Genomic DNA, 18,939 nt, shown 5'->3' on the forward strand with positions numbered 1-18,939 from the left:
AATGTACAGCTAAAATGCAGCATTTTGAGTTATGTTATGCCCCAGGAAAAAAAGCACACAAATTCCACTGAAATCACAATTGCAGTGCAACACACAGGGAGCCAAGAAGGCACTCGGGCCCTATGACAGCAAGTTGCTTTAGCAAATGCTCATTATGCGAGGTCTACAAAGGCATGACACAGCTCACTTGGACTAACAAGCACTCAGCGTTTTACACTTCATAAGTAGATATTTCCCTTCTGGATGGTTAAAATACAGTGAAACGAAAATTCAGCATTTGTTGCAAGAAGGATGAACCCTGCAAACAATCTGTATACTTAGTAGCCACTACACAGACAAAGCAGAAGTGACAGCTCTATCTGCTTTGATAAAAGTAACTATTACATTTGATAAATTCTAAAACACAGATCTGCACATCTTGAATTACCTTATTTCAAAATATTATCCACTATTACATCAAATACACCATGGGTGCAGTAGACAAGGTGCCTCTAATTCAGACAATCAATTTTTTGACTTCACTAAGGAGACACTTCAGGCCTTTGTTTAAACTACTTGTATGTAGACAATACTGTTTGAAAGTAAAAAAAAAAATCTTGGTTGAATGGAATTATGGTACTTCCCTATTTATTATTAAAAAAGATTATTTTGTAACATTTTGCTAATGTTGTCCAGTACACATTTGTGTCATGGGTTTGTACAGTTTAACAAAAGAAAACAAAAAGAAATGTTGAACATTTGCATTTCAACTGTTCACAAAAAGGCTGAATGAAAATTTTTCTTTACCATACCTCCATCATAAACATACATATCCTGGTTTACCAAGGTGAGTTCTTTTGTCCTTTCTACAGCACACTACTGCAGCACACCAAACTAAGAATTTACATTAGCAAACACCACACTTCAAACACTACATTAGTACAGTTATGGGGGTCGGCACCTACCCCCTTATCCTCATCCTCCACATCCTCATGCTGTTCATTTGCGCATGCTTCTGTTGAACTCACCAACCGTAAGGTCTTCAAAAAATCTCGCTCTCTTGGCTAATGAATATAACAGACAGGAGACAGGACAGCAAAAACACAAGACAGACCACAAATGAAAAGAAGAGCATGAAAAGAAGAACATAATGAAGAGAACAAATACCAAGCAAGGGAAGTAATGCTCACAAAGAAAGGAAATGACACCTGAGGAGTGTGTTAGACAATTTCAGGGACATTTTATCCTTGCTATTTGTAAGTTACTCCCTTTAGCGCGAAGGGATATTAAGCATCCAATACTTGTTAAAAGAAAAACATAAAGAAAAAGGAGTAACAAAAAAAAAATAGCGCATTACCCTATTAAGAAAGGAAGTCTCACTGACCACAAGGAATGTAGAGAACAGAATGCATTCCCCCACAGAATTCACAGTGGAATATTTTACCAACAGAGATACAACTTGTGTCTTTGGTATCAAGTCACAGGTTATAGAAAATATCTAAGAAACCTCCAGCAGTAGATATGTAAGGAGTTAAACAGAGCAAACGTATATGTAACAAACTGGAACCACTTCAGTCTGATCTAAAAGCTTACCAAGGTGTCTCCAGAAAGGACTTCTAAAAGTGAGATCAAGTTATGTCCATCTCTTAGGTCTTCATACAGGTCATTCACATGCTTTCGAACCTGCACAGATAAATATAAGAATTAAATATAAGATCCCCATTTATACCTGAGAATTCACACTTACATTAACACATATCACCTAATACACAGATAAATCTCTGATATACCTCAGCATAGCTTTTCAAATTTATTCACTTTCATGACAAATTTACAAACTGAAATTAACTGTAATAGGCAAAATTCACATCTATGTGTGCATTCACAAAGTTCCATCATTTTATTTCACTTTACTGAAAAGCAAAATAAAAATAGTACGAAGTTACAGTAAAGAATGCATATAGTAACAAAAAAAAAATAAAAATCAGTAGTTGACAATTTGAACAATACCAAATACCCACCTACTTTGACCTAAATAATAACCATGAACAGACAACACTAGACTAGATCCAATGATTTGTGAAAAAATACATGCAACATATATATTATCCTCAGCATGCATGTTCACTGGAGTCAGGCCAAAAGTTAATGCACTTTCTGGCCTTAAATCTAATTACTAATCAAAGCATACTATCCACCAATTTGGTCAGCTCAGATTTCCCAGTGGCTCACCCATCCACCTTATACACCATGCCAAAGAAATACAACATTAGGTTGATCTAGGGAAGCCAAGGACATGCACAGCCCTTCCCACCAGCCATGCCAGTAGCAGAACTTAATTCTCCCTACAGCTCAGCAGCTCTACCACCAGCAGCCACCAACCCAACCAATTCCCTCCTGTGGTGCCCCCTAAGAGGGTCAGCCTTTGCCAGCTGACCTCATTCAAGTAAGAATGAGAAGGGTGGATAGCCAGCAGACCCTGCGAGACCAACCATGAGTGAGGGAACTGATATAATGAAAAGAAAGACAGTTGAAAGCCCTAACTTCTCCTGACAGGCACAACAAAGCTGGGAGATGTCTGTCCACAGGACAACTTCTTGTTTCTTAGCATTAGCTTAAATATAAACTCATCTGAAATTTCTTTAACAATTCCAGCCAGCTACTCTTTAAACACGAAACAAAGGATCTCATTTTCTTGGAAGCAGAGATCTCTGACACTGCCAGCCAGGGGTCCCTGGATGGACCTGTGGGATCTGCTGAGCCCCATAGCATTTCATAACGGTTCTTGTGGCATTTCAACAATACCACAAAACTGTCAGCCCTACATTTTGCAAGATCCAGGTGCAAAGTAGGTGAAATGCTTCCTCAGGCAACTTTTTGCAATACACCCACGTGAGAGTTGCAGATTTGAAAATTTTGGCACAAGAAAAGATTCTTTAAGGAAGACATGGGAGATAGAGAGTGGCTGAGAGGCATCTGACAAAACTTAAACAAGAGAAGCAAAATGGCTTCATCAGTCAAAAGAAAAGAGGGAGAATTTAAGGAACTGCTTCAGAAGTGATTAATCTTTGATCTTCATCTTCTGGCGTGTATACTGTGATGTTTGTGGTAAGGAAAGCTTCAACCCCCTTGATAGCAGCATGAGATATTTTCATATCACACTTTCCCAGTAGGCTCAAGCTTTGTAGTCCAGTGCTTTGGGGAACCTGCACTACCAGTAATGAAAAAAACATCTTTTAAAACTGCAGCAATCACAGAGCTGCAATCTTGGCCCTGGACCCCAGCACTTGACAAATGAAGACCATGAAGATGGCTGCCACTTCTGAAAGCTAGCAATCTAACGCCCCTGCATAACTCGCATAGCTTTATCATACTGTTCAGCTGACACATCTGGTTGTCCTTACAATCAAGTTGCTATCAGTTCCAACCTCATGTACTGTTCTGCTTCTGCAGTTAAAGACCCTGGCCTGCCAGGCTTGGCTTCCTCCTCTGTGGGCTGGCATCACAGCAAATCTGTCACCACTGCTTTCAGCCTGCCTGGTTCTCATTTCTACCAGCTGAGAATGAAGGCATGATTCAGCTGCCTGGGCCCACACCTATAGGGCTGGCTTATGTTTATGTTCAGGGGGTATGCCACTTGGCCTCCACCTGCTTCTCCAGGACTAAGATTTCCCTAAGTCCTGCTAGACAGAATCCCACAGGTACTTGTCCTGAATACAATTACACACTCAAACAGCCATAGATGTCCATGATTAGGGAACCAAATCTGCACACAGTGATCTCTATTTTGTCACTGGTCACAGCAATGAAGAAGCCATCCTCCATAGCAAGCCTGTTTCTCACAATTTTTCTTGGTATTATTAGTTGTGTTGTGCCGATACTGAAACAAAATCTGTAGGTTTCCATAATAAAACCACAGGCTGCTTATGCTTGCATGGGTAAATGGGGAAAGACTGTCCCTTCTGCTTCTGCAAGTAAAACCAGCTCGGTCATGAAAAGGACGGACACAAGATGCACAGGCTGGAGTGCATTAGGAAGGTTGCACTCTCTAATACTGCCACACCTCTACTTTTTAGTGGTGATAGGATGAGGAGTAATGGTTTTAAATGAAAAAAAGGTAGATTTAGACTAGATATAAGGCAGACATTTTTTACAATGAAGGTGGTGAGACACTGGAACAGGTCGCCCAGAGAGGTGATAGATGTCCCCTCCCTGGAAACATTCAAGGTCAGGTTGGACGGGACTTTGAGCAACCTGATCTAGTTGAAGATGTCCCTGCTCATTGCAGGGAGGTTGGACTAGATGACCTTTAAAGGTCGCTTCCAACCCAAACTATTTTATGATTCTATGAAAATAGAGAAGAATTACACCCTTTTTCTTATTCAGGAGGAAATGTGGCAGGAGAATCGGCTTGTAGCCCTTTCTGTGTATACAGTGGACACACGCCTAGCATACATGTAAAGAGACCTCACAGACATTCGTGTTAGGGTACAGCATATTCCAGATCAGCAACTAAAATGCAAGGAACAATATTCTCAACAGAAATAGCGTAGAAAGGAGCAGAAACAAAATTAATGTGCTGTAAAATCTGGAGTCAAAGCAAAAGAGGCAGGAGAGAGTATATAATCAGATCAGGCAGGAATAACTAGAAGTAACTCCCACGTACCAGAGGCCACCAGGAACTCCCTGAGGGAGGTGAGGCAAATGCCACAGCCCTGGCAGGCTGCAGGGCTTGGAAACAAGGCAGTTTTGTGCTCACACACTTGCAAAATTAACCATTTTAACAAGGTGAGGAAAGCAGACTACTGTAATCAAGTATCTATCTTAAAACATCAGGAGTCTTCTTATCTATATTATAATTAAGCTGCACTGATCATTATGAGAACATGTCATATTAGAACTTTTCTTACAGTTTCCAGAACAGGAAAAATTAGAATCAAATCTGAATCACATTTATTTTGAAAAACTGAAGTTCAGCTGACAAGCCTTTATAAAATCAGTGTCATCCCCAGATGTTATCAAGAACTGTAATATTACAGATCCAACAGAGGCTTTTCAGACCACATAGCCTGGGAAAGTTTTTTCAAGTACCGCCCTTCTCGCTTCTGGAAACAAAGTTAACTAAATGCCCGGCACAGGCATAAAGCATTACTGCTTTTCCAAAGGAAAATGGGATAAGGTTCAAAAGTTAGAACTGAAAGGGGTGTGTTTGGGTAAGAAAGGTCAGCCCTTAATTACCACTGAGGTCACTGATACATCCAAATGAGAGCTGGCACAAGGCCACCATGAGTTTCACAATAAACTTGAAATTTATTCTTTAAGGATCTGATTCAATGGCCATAGAAAAAAGATCCCTTAAGACTCTCATTCACTTCAGCTACAGTAAAACACTTTTCTCCAAGATAATAGACACTGATAGTTAAGAGCTCCTGTAATTTCACTATTCCACAGAAAATACCATTAGCATTCAGAACGCTGAAAAACTGCTGTGGCCACTTCATAATATCCTCACATCCTGATGAGTTTCCCTAATGTTTCAGCTTCCTAAAAATGTACTTAAAACTTGTTTTCAAAGGACAAACTGTATTAAAAGCACTGCTTGTGAGGAAACAGTTTTCTGCAAGTTTTGAAAATGCATACATTTTAGTCTTTTCACCTTTGAAAATTAAGGAATCATAGGGGTGGTTCTAACTGCATGATAACAAATAAGCCTGTGCCATGAATAAAGAATAATAAAAAAAAAAATCTCACATGAAAAGCTGCGTTTATGTACAGAAATAAAGGTTTACTATCCGAATATATATGGCATGATTTATGAGAAACTTTAAAATTCTGAACAGGTGGTAACAAGATCCATGTAGCATGTAATTGTCAAAATATCAGATTTGTCAAAATATTCAAACGTGGCTGATCAGCCAACCAAGGCTGCTTCTTCAAATATCTTCAAGGCCATTTATTTTGCTCTACAGACTTCTTAGATTCCCCCCTGTAAAGCACATGAGTGTTGCTCGATACACTACAGGGCCACTCCACCTCAGGTAATTTCCATCCCAACTGGCTGCTCAGCCCAGGCAAGGTGCTGAGCTGTGGTCCATGGCCAACCTGATGCCATCCCAAGAGATCAGGGAGCTTAAGAGGTTACATGCAGATTGACATCCCCACCCCTCCACCCCATCCTCAGTCTCTCATGTTCTTTACTCTCCTTACTTTAAATCCAAAATTCATTTCTGGGGAAAAATATTCCAAACTCCAAATACACACCCTGGCCATGGCCCTTGTTTTGTACCGAATCCTATAATAAACTTCACCCATTCTGTTAAAAATAAACAAGCACACGAGTTATGGCAGAATTTAATCACTGGCTAACCCCACCACAGTGACCTCCAGGCACAGAAGGCGGGCAGCCCGAGTGCTGGGCTGCAGATGCTGCTGATCCCCCACCTCTGCACAGGCACACACACTCCAGGGCTGGACACCCATCACCCAGGACATGCCAGTTTCCTCCCCTCAGCCCAATAGCACGGGGCCCACAGCCAGGGCTGGTAGCAAAATGGCACAAGGGGAGAAGCTTGTGTCCGGTCTCTCCTGCGCATCTATTCACTAGCAAGTAAAGTCTGGTGATTCCAGGTTTATGTCCAGTGGTCCAAAACTCACTTTCATTCTTTCCTTTTACTCGCCAGTCTGATAATCCACTCCACAGGAAACATTTCTTGCAGTCCACTGAAAATAAATCGCTCTTTGTTTTACACTCCGCAGTAATTTTCTAGCTGTTTGACTTCAGATATTAATTTTCTCAAAGAGTAGTCACAGCTAATGCTACTTCATTCCATAAAGTCCCTTTACCATTTCAAATACTTTTGCTAAGTCACCTTTAAACAAGTCTCCCATACAAAGTGAGTTCAACACCCCTGATCTTTGTAACAGATGTTACCTAACTGAAGATTTATCCTTGGCTGCAAGGTTCATCCTTCACTTTCTCATCTGGCCAATGCTCTACCCTCTATTAGCATGGGAACTTTGTGATTTGAACACACTTCATGTTTCCACCCCTCTAAAACCCTGTCCTTTGTACCTAAGCCTGCATTAGTGACTATTTTTTTTTAATCTTCGCATCTCTTCCAGACAACTCGACCGTACAATTAACCCATTGCTCCTGCATACACTAATTTGCATTTTGCTCTTGAATACTCTATTTTGCATTTTGTCACCAGCCTTTGATTGTTTCATATGTCTCTGGATAACTCTTAATAAACTAACTTCATAAAAAAACACCCACTTTTATAGCTTTAAGGTAAACACACTGTTGCTCAATTGAAAAAAAAAAATAAAATTGGGCCATTGCTAAAGCTTGCCCTTACATTTTTCTTCTTACATTCCTGAAGTGATTTCATGAAATGCATTCCAATATTATCCTATTCCCCAACATCAAGGATGCAAGCAGGTGCATAATCTTCCATGCATATAAAACAGTAGGACATAAGCATGCACATCTATGAGTCCTTTCCTGGATTTCAGCAGTTGTGTGATATCTGAAAAACCATTATTGTACAGAAGAAGTTTAAGCAAATGTCTTTCTTTTCTGACTCCTACAGAAAAAAATACATTTTTTTCTCCATCCCAGCTCACACATCTCAAATCTTTTTGAGGTAATGGGCTGAAAGGTTCTCTTCAATCAACACTGGTCCAGCCACTGAGAATACCTCTATGGATATCTATTCTGCTTATCATCATTATCACAGCACTACCCTCACTGTTTTTAACATTTGCACAGTCTTGGTCAGCTGCTTGCAACTTTACATTTCAGGATCAGCTAATCCATCTGAGTGGAGCCCAGGTTGTGTAGATTCACAGCCTCAGCAGAAATGGGCATCTACTAACATAAAATGGACATCTACTCTACTATTGCTACAATTTAAAGTCCTAAAATATTAATTTAAGTTACAGAAATATCCAGCTAGCTTTAGTATCTATTGCACCAAAGTAACCTTCACTCTACAGACAGACCTCAATGAGCACAGGGCATATGTCATGCAAGGTCCAATGCAACTCCATGCATGCTTCCAGTCCATTAACACCTCTTGCATCAGTTGTGATTTTAATGCACATCCATCCCTCTCCTGTGTTTTACACCTCAGTAACCTTTTATGATTTTTCCTCAATGCAATACTCTTTGTTCAAATGCTTTTATGTATAAGACTATAAAAAAATATTTATACATCTTTGAAAAACTAAAAAACCCCCACATTCTAAAACTCTTATCTACATCTCTATTGCATTTTCTAGCTGTTAGGAGATAGTGCCTCAGCACATATTACTGATGATAATTGAAGAGTGACTCACAACCTGCTTAAAGCCTGACTTGTGACATTTATTCTGTTCCATTTTTAAAATATTTTACTTACAAAGGCATGAATATATATTAACGAAGGAGTACAATTCAAACATCACTGTTTCACTTTACAGGGTAGTCCACTGAAAAATGGCATTCATTCTCACTGGAACTGTAGGACACAGACTGAAATCACTAATTTAATGAAAACACATGATTTAGTAAAGAACTTGGCATTGATCAGCTCTAAAACTCAAAGCTGAATATTACTGTGCCAGAGAAGGGCTGGGCCTTACAAGGCTGTCACAGAATAATACAACTGTAAGGCTAAAAAGGACTGAGCAGATCACCTCACCTGACCCAGTGCAGTAGAGCAAACTGAGTTTGGCTAGAACACACCAGAGATGTTTCTCTATTTTATTCCTGAAAATTCTAATGAAGGAAATTCTCCAGTGTAATACATATATTTCAGTGTTTTATTATGCTTACTTGCTTTTCGGGGAGAGTGATTTTTCCTTGCTAATCTTCAAATTAAACCTTCTAAAAGCTGAATTTTTTGTTTTCCCCTGCTTAGAGCCTGATCTTGGAAAACACTTGTTCACCAGCCCCTGCAAATTAACACATCTCCCTTCAGTCTTCTGTTTCAGACTAAACAAACTCAATTATTATACCCTGTCCTTGATTTTCTAAGAAAACTTCTTATCTTCTCACTGCTTTATGACAGACAGCTGCAAACCTCTTGTCATTACAAAGATCAGGAGTTGTGCAGCCAGGTGGAGTTTCACAACCACACACCCACAAGTAACACTCATGTATCTACAAAAAGGCAGAATTATGAGCTGTCTCCTTGTGTCCTAAGCACCATGCTGGCCCACAGGAACGATGTGGAGCTCATCTGCAGTTCCTGGAGCTCCCTGGGCACAAGTCAACACAGCTCTGTGCAGGTGATGGACCTTGGTAAAGAACTGTGGCAGGGTAAGGGCCACACTTACTGCTGACAGCAAGACAGAAGGCCTGAGCCAAGAAAGGTACAGCCACAGCATTAGAGAAACAGGGGTATCACCACAAGGATGAAGTGACAGAGCTCAAATCCTCACTTGAGGATGTGGCACAGCCAGGGCAGAAGGATGCTGTCTCTGGGTGGAAGGGAGTTGGGTCCTTGCTCATGCATATGGTGTCCCAGAGTCAGGTGATGCCGCTGCTGCAGCACCTGATGGCAGCAACAACTGACAGCACTGGCTCTTCCTGGCACCAGTTCTGGCTGCAGCTGTTACTGATGACAATATCCAAGCAAACTGTATTTGGGATCCTTCAGTTCAACATTTGTAGCAGTAATCTGTTAATGAGACTACATGTGGTTGTGTGTCAAAAAAAATGTAGATACACCCTGAACACCACTTTCCCTTTGTCCACCTGTTTTCAAGGGTCAGTTGTTCCATGGTCTTCCCTGGGAGAGAAATCACCTTGTGAGGTCTGTAACTCCCCTTTCTTTTCTTCTGCTTGGGAGAGAGGTATTGTGCTTACTACAACTGCAGGCTCCCAAGAGTCCCCTGTTCTCTCTGAATTCTTAAGTAGAATGATAAAATGTTATAAATCAGTTCAATCAGTTCCTAACTATTGGGTGAATAAAGCTGAAAGCACATAACTTACCTGAATATTCTTCATCTGCTCTTTCCTTATGTAATTCTACCCTCATCTTATTAAAACATCATTCAAGTCAGTATTTTGTAGACTGAAGAGGCTAGAGTAATTCAGACTTTTCTACATCATTCAACACTATTTCTCATTTTTTTCCCCTTGGTAATGCATCAATACTTCTCCCTTCTTCTTCTTCACATTCTGACATAATTACAGAATCTTTCCCCTGTGGACTTCTACATCACACTGTAACTCCTTCTGGACCTTTCACTTGTCTGGTTTTACCACACCATGCTTTACTAACTCCTTTATATAAATCTTCAGTCCTGCTGCCCTTATTTCCACTTCTTGTATGGATCCTTTTTATTTCATACATCTCTTAAAAGCAGCAGTACATTCTATACGATGCCTCCTATCTGTCCTGCCTGCCTGCAGCCTGCCTTTGTGCCTCCAACACAAACGCCTTCAATGACTGCCAGATCTCCTGCATTCCTCCTTCTCCTGGATTACTTCCCCAGGAGACCCTACCTACTGCTTTCCCCAGTTCTGCTGCTTAGAAGTTCATTGTCCTTTTTTTACTTCTCATTTTTCTCTTTTCTTTGAAAGCTCAGCCTGGGATTTTGCAATCACTTGCTGTTAAGTTACCTTCCCTTTTTAAATTCTGAAGCAGTCCCTCCCAATCAGTCTACACCTAACTAGCAGTTTTGCTAACAACTTTCTGAACCTGACAGGCTGAAGGTCTCCCTAGCTGGCACTTCTCTCACTAGACACATGTCCACACTGGAGGCAGCCACTGCCACTCCTGCAGCAAGCAGTGAAAACAACAGCAGGTGTGCCCCCAACTAGTTGTCACACTTGCTTGGGGGTGAGCTGAACTGTGCCACAGAATCACCTCTTCTTGCACAGGCTACAGAGGGCACCTTTGTAGGTGTTCAGATGCAGATCTCCATATCTGCTCTTCCAATCAGCTATGAAGATAAATGATTCTCCCCACTGCTACAGAATCTTGTCCTTCCAATGCTAGTTAGCAACCAAAAATCTACTGTCAATCTCTTTGCTCCAGTTCACCTCAGATTGACAGCAACCATGGTCACCTACTGTCCCATGTAATCTTTGGCCAGACACACCATGGTGTTTCAGTTACATAGTCCCACCACTTCTCTTCACACTTCATGCTTCCAACTTGCCCTCTCCTTTACAGCCCTGTACTATGTGTCACCAAATATACCATCAGGGATGAACTGTTTAAGTATGTAAACATAATGCTAATAACATCAAACTCAGCCAACAAATACAGCTTTCACAACTTAAAACTACAGCACACACTAACTCAGACCAAAGGCAATACACTCTCACCACTCTGGTGAGACCCCACCTGCAGTACTGTGTCCAGCTCTGAAGCCCTCAGCACAGGAAATAAAGGGACCTGTTGGACACAAAAATGATCAAGGGGCTGGACCACCTCTCCTGTGAAGAAAGACTGAGAGAGTTGGGGTTGTTCAGAATGGAGAAGAGAAGGTTCTGGGGAGACCTTATACCCGCCTTCCAGCACTCAAAGGGGGACTAAGAAAGATGAGGACAAACTTTTTAGTAGGGCCTGTTAGAATAGATGAGGGATAATGGTTTTAAATGAATAAAGGGTAGATTTAGACTAGATATAAGGAAGAACAAGGACGGTGGTGAAACCCTGGAACAGGTTGCCCAGGGAGGTGGTAGATGCCCCATCCCTAGAAACATTCAAGGCCAGGTTGGACGGGGCTCTGAGCAACCTAGTCTAGTGGACGGTGTCCCTGTCTGTGGCAAGGGGGTTGGACTAGATGACCTTTAAATGTCCCTTCCAACCCAAACTATTCTATTATTCTAAAGCAGGTAAAATATAAGGTTGGCAGACATAACATCATTCTGATTAAAGCCAAGATACTGTATTTCAGTAGGTAGGTGAGAATTTTAAACATTGCGTTACTATCTTTAAATTTCCTTGTTCAAAGCACCATAAATGCCTTTAACAGACAATACCATTCTTTACAGGAAAAAACATGTTTATTCCGATACTTTCTTAGGTGCCCACGTAGTCACATATTACATTACATCGGGACAATGATTTTCCAAAAGTTTCCAATGAAACACTGTTGTAGAATGAAATATTTTGATAATGTTTGTGACTGAATCTTAGAAGTTGTTTATTGTCTGAAGTCCACATATTGGGACAAATACCACTCCCACTGGCCCCATGGGAGGAAGATCAAGCCAGAGTATTTCTAAACTGATACAGAAATTTTTATTAAATGTGGATACATCAGGCGTATATAGAGAAAATATAATTCCATGCATAATTTTAAAATTAATTTAAAAGCCTACACTTAATTGCAAATAGTAGAATTTTATCTCTTGTGATCTCTAAGGAATAAATAATATTAAATCTATGCTGAGAGCTAACTGCAAACAATGAACCCACAAAAAGAGAATGAATTAATATATTAATATAGTAGTCTATCAGAGGACACATATTGATTCTAGTGGTTCTATTTCATCATACAGTAATCTCATGGTAGACTTAATTCTCCTTATACTCATTCTTTCATATATGAGCACCTACATAAAACAACTTTTAAATCCTCAAACACCTCAATAAAAAGGATCATAAAAACGTACACTCAACTGGTTCAGCAGTGCTGCATGCCATAAAAATATTGATGCACTCAAGCTATCATGTTTCATGCATATTTAATTTTCTGTTTTTTCTGCTCCCAATTAGTCATGAAGTCTGCATGCATTAAAAGGATCAAATAAACTTGAAAACCACAGCACAGTTTTTATTGACTTTGATTTATTTATTTATTTGCTTGCAGAGATATTTTGTGATGTGGTCTATCATTAGCCTCTAAACCACGATACAAATTTCCTCTTTTTCAGCTTTAACTTCTGGTGTTCTGTCACCACTCTTCCTTACCATCTCCTGGCTACCTTCCTCCCTCATCTAAACTTTGATTAAACACCAAAAAAGTCCCGAATTTGCTCGCTGATCTGCTTTGCAAGCAACTACAGATTATGCTAATCAGATGAATGATGCTATGCGATTACCTCCAAGCAGATTTTTGAAAAATGTGTATGCAACGTAGCATGAATAAAATATAATTGTGCATATTTCTAGGGATAACAAAATACTTCTTTACACCATTACCTGATGATCTTCTTTGAGAGTTAGTTTTCTTTATTTTCAGTAGGAGCACTGAAGAAAAAACACTTTCAGACCTTTAGAATAGTCCTGAACACACAACAGCAAAATTTTTAGGAAAAAAACTGAAATATTCTTCTGACTACCAAGAAGACAATAGGCCTTGCTGAACAACTGAAAAACAAAATGGAGGAGGAAATACTGATACTTCAGCTGCACACAATGTCTGAAGCAAGCTGTGTGCCATGTTGGAAGTGGGATTTTACAGGATTTGCTCCCAGCACAGGCTGCAGCAGCTCTCAGAATTAACTAGGAGGAATAGATAAAAGACTCATTTAGATGCACCAGCACAGCAAGCAATCTTCATGCATTTTCCTTAACACAGGAAAAGAAACCCAAAACATGCTTTTTCCAAGTATGTTTCAAAAATAAAAGGTGTTAAATTGAGACTTTTTTTAAACGGTCACTACTATCAGATTAACACCAGATGTCTCATCCCTTAAAATAAATATAAATGTAGAGCTAAAAACTTCATTTCTGCAAGAGGAGGTGGAGAATTTTAAATAACAGATTAACTGCATGGCTAAAAAGAAGATACTACAGAGTAATGCCATCTAAAATGATAACCACTAGTGTCAGTGAAGTGCCAAGTTTCAGCAAGGGAATGACTGCACTATATCAGGAATGGTTTCTCTGTCATTAATTGCACACCTGAACATTTCACCAAGCAATCGACCTAAGTGGCCATTTACAAACTGTGTGCTGCCTCAAGGACACACAGGAATCAATAATTTCAGGTTTCTAATCGGAGTTTTTTATTCAGCCTTTGCACAAATAAAAAGCTGCTCACTCTCTCTCTCTCTCTCTAATGCACTACCAGTGCAACACAGCACAAGATTTTGAACACAGACCTTTAAAAAGAGTAGTTTTAAAAGCATTCTGTCCAGCTACTTATAAAAACCTTCTTGCTCACAGGCCCTTTAAGACTGACTTTTGGAGCAACTAATGGCTGTGCAGGGATGCTGCCCAATGCTCTCATCACCAGCAGTCTTCTCCCAGAGACCCGCTAGTGGAGGGTCCCACAACAAGCTGCACGGCAGGGGCCAGTGGTGGCAGGGCTCCCTGCTGGTGCCTTGGGCAGGACAGTCCCCACTCTCCAGAGAGCTGCTCAGGCATCCCAGAGTCCAGTAATGCTGCTAAAAGTTCACTTAAGACACTCTACAACTTCTTACTCCATAAAAAAGGAAGGAAAATTATCCTTGGAGAGAAGATACATGGGTGTTTACCTTTTCTTCCCATCTGAGCCTAGCCAGTCTCCAGCTACTTTGCCTTTAGTCCCATTTTCTGTACATGATAGTTTCTGATTAAGTACTTCAAAATACTCTCTTTAATCTCTCAAGAGTAAGATCTGACACTATAAACATTTTTTTTAGTTGGTTTGAGAAAGGAAATGGTTGACAAGAATTTGTCAGCTTTTACTCCTTTTCATCAACAGCTTTTTTTATTTTCCCACTTTTATCTCATTCTCCCTCTGTATTTCACACTTCTCTCATTCTTTTCTTAGGTTTCAGGGTCTGGAATTCAAAGGAGCATCAGGAAGAATTTCCAGGCTTTAGTAGAAGTTGGATTTCTCTTTGGGTGCTTTAGGGCCAATGCGAACACTACACTAGGATGAAACCCCTTTCTTCCACAAATTTACCTGTTGTTGTTACATCAGGGGTGACTTATGAGAGCAGCAAAGTGAAACACTTGCTGGAAGCAGAGGTAAGTTTAGAGAAGTTAAGAGAGGAGAACTCTACCCCACTGCCATGCTACACCAGCATGTTACCTTCTCCCTGGAAGCTCACACTACAGCAGCAGGCAACTCTAAAGTCCAGTATCTCACCTCTCCAGCCCATATGTCAATAAGAAGTAAAAGATAATGTTTAAACTGGAGTCCCACCATCAGACATTAAACAGTAGCCTTAGCAAGTGAAGTGCTCTAAGCAGTCCTCAAAAAAAATCTATTACCAATTCAAAAGAAAAACTTCACAATTAAAAAAAAAACGTAGTGACAGACCATTGATCTTAAACTGTGGAACTCAAAGATAACTTCAACAGTTGCATTTTGCAAATAACACATGATGTACCTGTCTCTAAAACTATGTATCTCAAGACCATTTGCAGGAAATGTTTCTGCAATGACTGTTTCTATTTTATCAAAGTACACAAATACATGCTTAACTAATCAACTGAACTGACAAGGTAACTAATCTTATACATTGAATTTTATATACTGTGCACTTACATGCTTTTAATCCAATGCAACTAAAGATGAGCAACGGAAGGCAGAAGGGTTAATATTTCTCAGCCATCTTATTGTTCATTGTTACTCAGTGAATAACAAATACGGATTTTAATTAGAAAAATGATGATAGGCTTCCATGCCATCCCCCAATGAATGATGGTAACCCATAAAAGCATCGTGCTGCTGACCTTGAAAAAGCTCTTTTGCATGTACTGCTATAAAGGGGTACAAGTCTGGTACTTTCTCAAGGACTGCAGGAGAATAGGAAATTAATTACAATGAGCAAGGAAAGAACGAAACAAGCAGAGGAAAAAGTAAAGAGACAAAAAGATAAAAGAAAACAGGAAAAACAAAAAACCAAAATATAAATAGGACAGAGAAAAGAAGCAAGGGACAGGGAAAGTAAAAAACATAAATAGATGGAAAAAAAGATGAAAGAAAAATGCAGTCCATGCCTATAGTGGGGTCCTGTCTACGCGCATAATCTGGTGTTTTCCATGATCTCTCATAATTTCCATCAACGCCTTCCTCCTTTCTGCGTCTTGGCAAACCCTACACAGTGACAGATAAAACACACTGACTTCCTTTTTCAAGTCAAGCACTTGTAGAACACAACTCATCTCACCCTAAGGTAGACGCCTGAGGGGCAAACATCTAGAAGGTCCTATTCTCTCTACTACCTACAAGAGAAGACTGGTAACTAGCTCAAATAAAGCTACTGAGATGCCTGAAATAAGCCGATTCCCACCTTTTTGTTTGTTGGCAACAAAAGGCAGTGAATTGGCAAACAGGAGTTGCATGCATTATGTATTAAATCCAAAGTAGCTGAAAACAAGGACTCAAATTCAACTTAATGCATAGACCAGGACACTTCCAGTAATTCTGCCAGAAATGGACATTACAGTGCTACTTTTTCTACATTCCCTCCATTATATAGTATTTTCTAAATATGCCTTTGTGTATTAAGAGAGAGCATTTGAAGAATTGATTTTAATTTCCATACAAGTCATTGTTCTAGAAACAATGCTGTAAGAACAGAAATTCAACAACTGTATCACCAACTGCTTTCAAACTGAGTATTTCCAAAAGATAAAGTTGAGTTGCTACATAAATTCCAAGTTAATGGAAAAGCTATAGTCAAACTATACTTGCGCAAGTTATCAATCCTTAACTTGAACTCTAAAGTGAGCAACTGGAGATGAAAAGCAAGGCGAGCAGTACACACAAACACACACATATATATATACATCTATGTATTTATCTATATCTACCTCTACAATCATTCACACTGAGAAATATTTGAAGATGAAGGCCTAAGGTCATTCAACTTGGCAAGCAAGTCAAAAGGATTTAGTGTGAACTCTTTACCTTGATTTTGTTACAGGTTTAGAGCCTAAATCTTTTTTAAAGCTACTCCCAAGAGGTTCAAAGTATAGCAACAATGACTGTGCATGTTTTACAAGTGTGTAAAATAATGCTGTATAGAAATATAATTTCCAATACAATGCTCCTCTGTAAAAACAGACATAATTTTTAAGTTGTATTAAGGGATTGTTCTCTAAAAAGTTTCAGATAGGCTCTTCTGCATCCCACAGAAGATTAAAGCTGCACCTTTAAAATGCATTTTTAATACATAAAATGATTGGCAGCCTCTACAAACATGGTAACAATGACCCTCAATTTGAAGAAGAAATGCCTGATGGTTAAATTTGGAGATTGCAATTTTGCTGCCAAAGTACTGGCAATCTTCCTGTATGCTTTTTTTCTTTAAATCTAATTTGTCTGAAGTACTTGACAATGGATACATTTCTTCTATCATAAATATGAGGTAAAACCCAGAAAGGGAAGGCTACAGGTCTGCAGCCTTTTGTCCTTTCTCTTTAGCAAGTAAAAGACCTCTGCAAGGGCATGGGGACCACTCTGGTATTTCCTGATTACAGTGAAGAGGCATCTGCATAGAAGGGGTCCTTGGAGCAGCTGTTTCTACATAGCATTTCTTTGAGTCTAGTAAATCCACAAAGGAAAACCCATTGGTATGAGCAGTATTAAAAGCTATTCTGTGACTCCAGACTCACCCAGCCCACAGAAAGGTTGTGTGCTGCAGAGGCTGATGTCATGACCACTTGTGATAGCTCAATCATGGTGGGAAGGACCAAAAAAGCACTCTGGAAGAGAGGTGTCTTGCTAAATACAAAAATTTGGACCAACTTCACATCCAGGCCTTGTTAGCTCCCTACATCACGACATTTCCAAGGGCTAGATAGGTTTCAATTTTTTTTTCTCGAACAAGATGTGAAATCAGAATTCTGTATCTTCTGAAGATTTGAGGAGCTAACAAAAAAAGTTTATTTTAAATATCCCTGAAGAAATTCTGTTCTGCTTCAGTGTCCAGTATTTCTCAAATAGCCACAAGAAGCACAGAGATAACTGTTGCCCCCTAAAACCCCCCTATTTTTCTCTAACAACAAATACAAGCAGATCTTTCCAACAATGTATGAACATTATACTTATTAATTAAATCTCAACTCTGACAGTTTGCAGATACATTTTTATTAAATGTGACTTTCATATTAATTCAGCTTGGTGGGGGGGAATCAAAGCAATTTACAGTAAATAATTCTACAACCTGTTTCTCCAGAGAAACGTCTGGGCTAGACAGAGCTGAAACAGCAGATTAAATTTAGAACTGAAGGGCCATGCAGTGAAGGTGAGCTCACAGCTTTTAGTTCTCTGTTGACTAAAAGCTCTACATGTTGTTAAAATGATGTGCTTTGTCCCTGAGGCAAAGTTCACTGCTATTCAAGAGAAAGATACTGAAAACTGACTTTCCTCTCTAGAAAGCTTCTATTTCTATTACATAAGCAGCATACTAATGTCACAGGATGAGCTAGAGCTCCCCTTCCCAAGGTCATTTCCCTTTCCTCAATATAGTACTTTAAAGAATTATTTTTTTTTTCATTTGCCTTAGCTGTGGTACTACAGCCATGACACTCTAATGGCAGAAGAGTCAAGCTTTGTAGAGAGAAATCATGTCCCTTAAACTTTGACTCATTTTAATTTCAAATTTGAGTATTCAAATAGATCACCTTGGGATATCAAGACAGTAGCATTTCAACTCTTCAGTGACTCCTCAAGTACATGCATAAATCTCACAATTTAAGATCTTCCTTATTACATGTAACTTAGCTGCATCCTCAAATCAAACATTTACTACAAGACACAATCACTGTTGTAGTAATCAGTCATCCAGACATCACAGAAACATGAACTGACCTTCATGAGATGCTGATTTATCCATTTTGTAAAGGTCTTCTTTTGTACTTTGTCCCGCTCATCTGGAGGTAAAAAGGAAAAAGAAAAAGGTTTAACAATTCTACAACTGATGCAGATTTTTTTTAATGGAGAGCTTTATACAATTAGCATTCTAATGAATTTTAAAAACACAATAGCCTATAAAAAGCTCTGAAATGTCAAAATAATAGCATGCAAATGTTTTTGCAGTACATCACAGAATGTCATGAAAGAGGTTCC

General features: G+C 39.5%; 1 protein-coding gene across 1 annotated transcript in view; it reads right to left on the bottom strand.

Annotated features, from left to right (window-relative positions):
• Window positions 1-18,739, bottom strand: part of DST (dystonin) — a 213,352-nt gene extending 194,613 nt beyond the window's left edge. The window contains exons 1-3 of the mRNA XM_026845550.1: window positions 18,682-18,739; window positions 1,573-1,662; window positions 945-1,043 (exon numbers count right to left, since the gene is read on the bottom strand). Of these exons, the coding sequence (XP_026701351.1) occupies window positions 945-1,043; window positions 1,573-1,662; window positions 18,682-18,687 (195 nt within the window). The 5' untranslated portion in view covers window positions 18,688-18,739. The remainder of the gene's footprint in view (window positions 1-944; window positions 1,044-1,572; window positions 1,663-18,681) is intronic.
• Window positions 18,740-18,939: the final 200 nt, after the last annotated feature.

The sequence above is a fragment of the Athene cunicularia genome, assembly GCF_003259725.1.
Source record: "Athene cunicularia isolate RWA chromosome 3 unlocalized genomic scaffold, athCun1 chr3_part1, whole genome shotgun sequence".
Taxonomy (NCBI): Eukaryota; Metazoa; Chordata; class Aves; order Strigiformes; family Strigidae; genus Athene; species Athene cunicularia.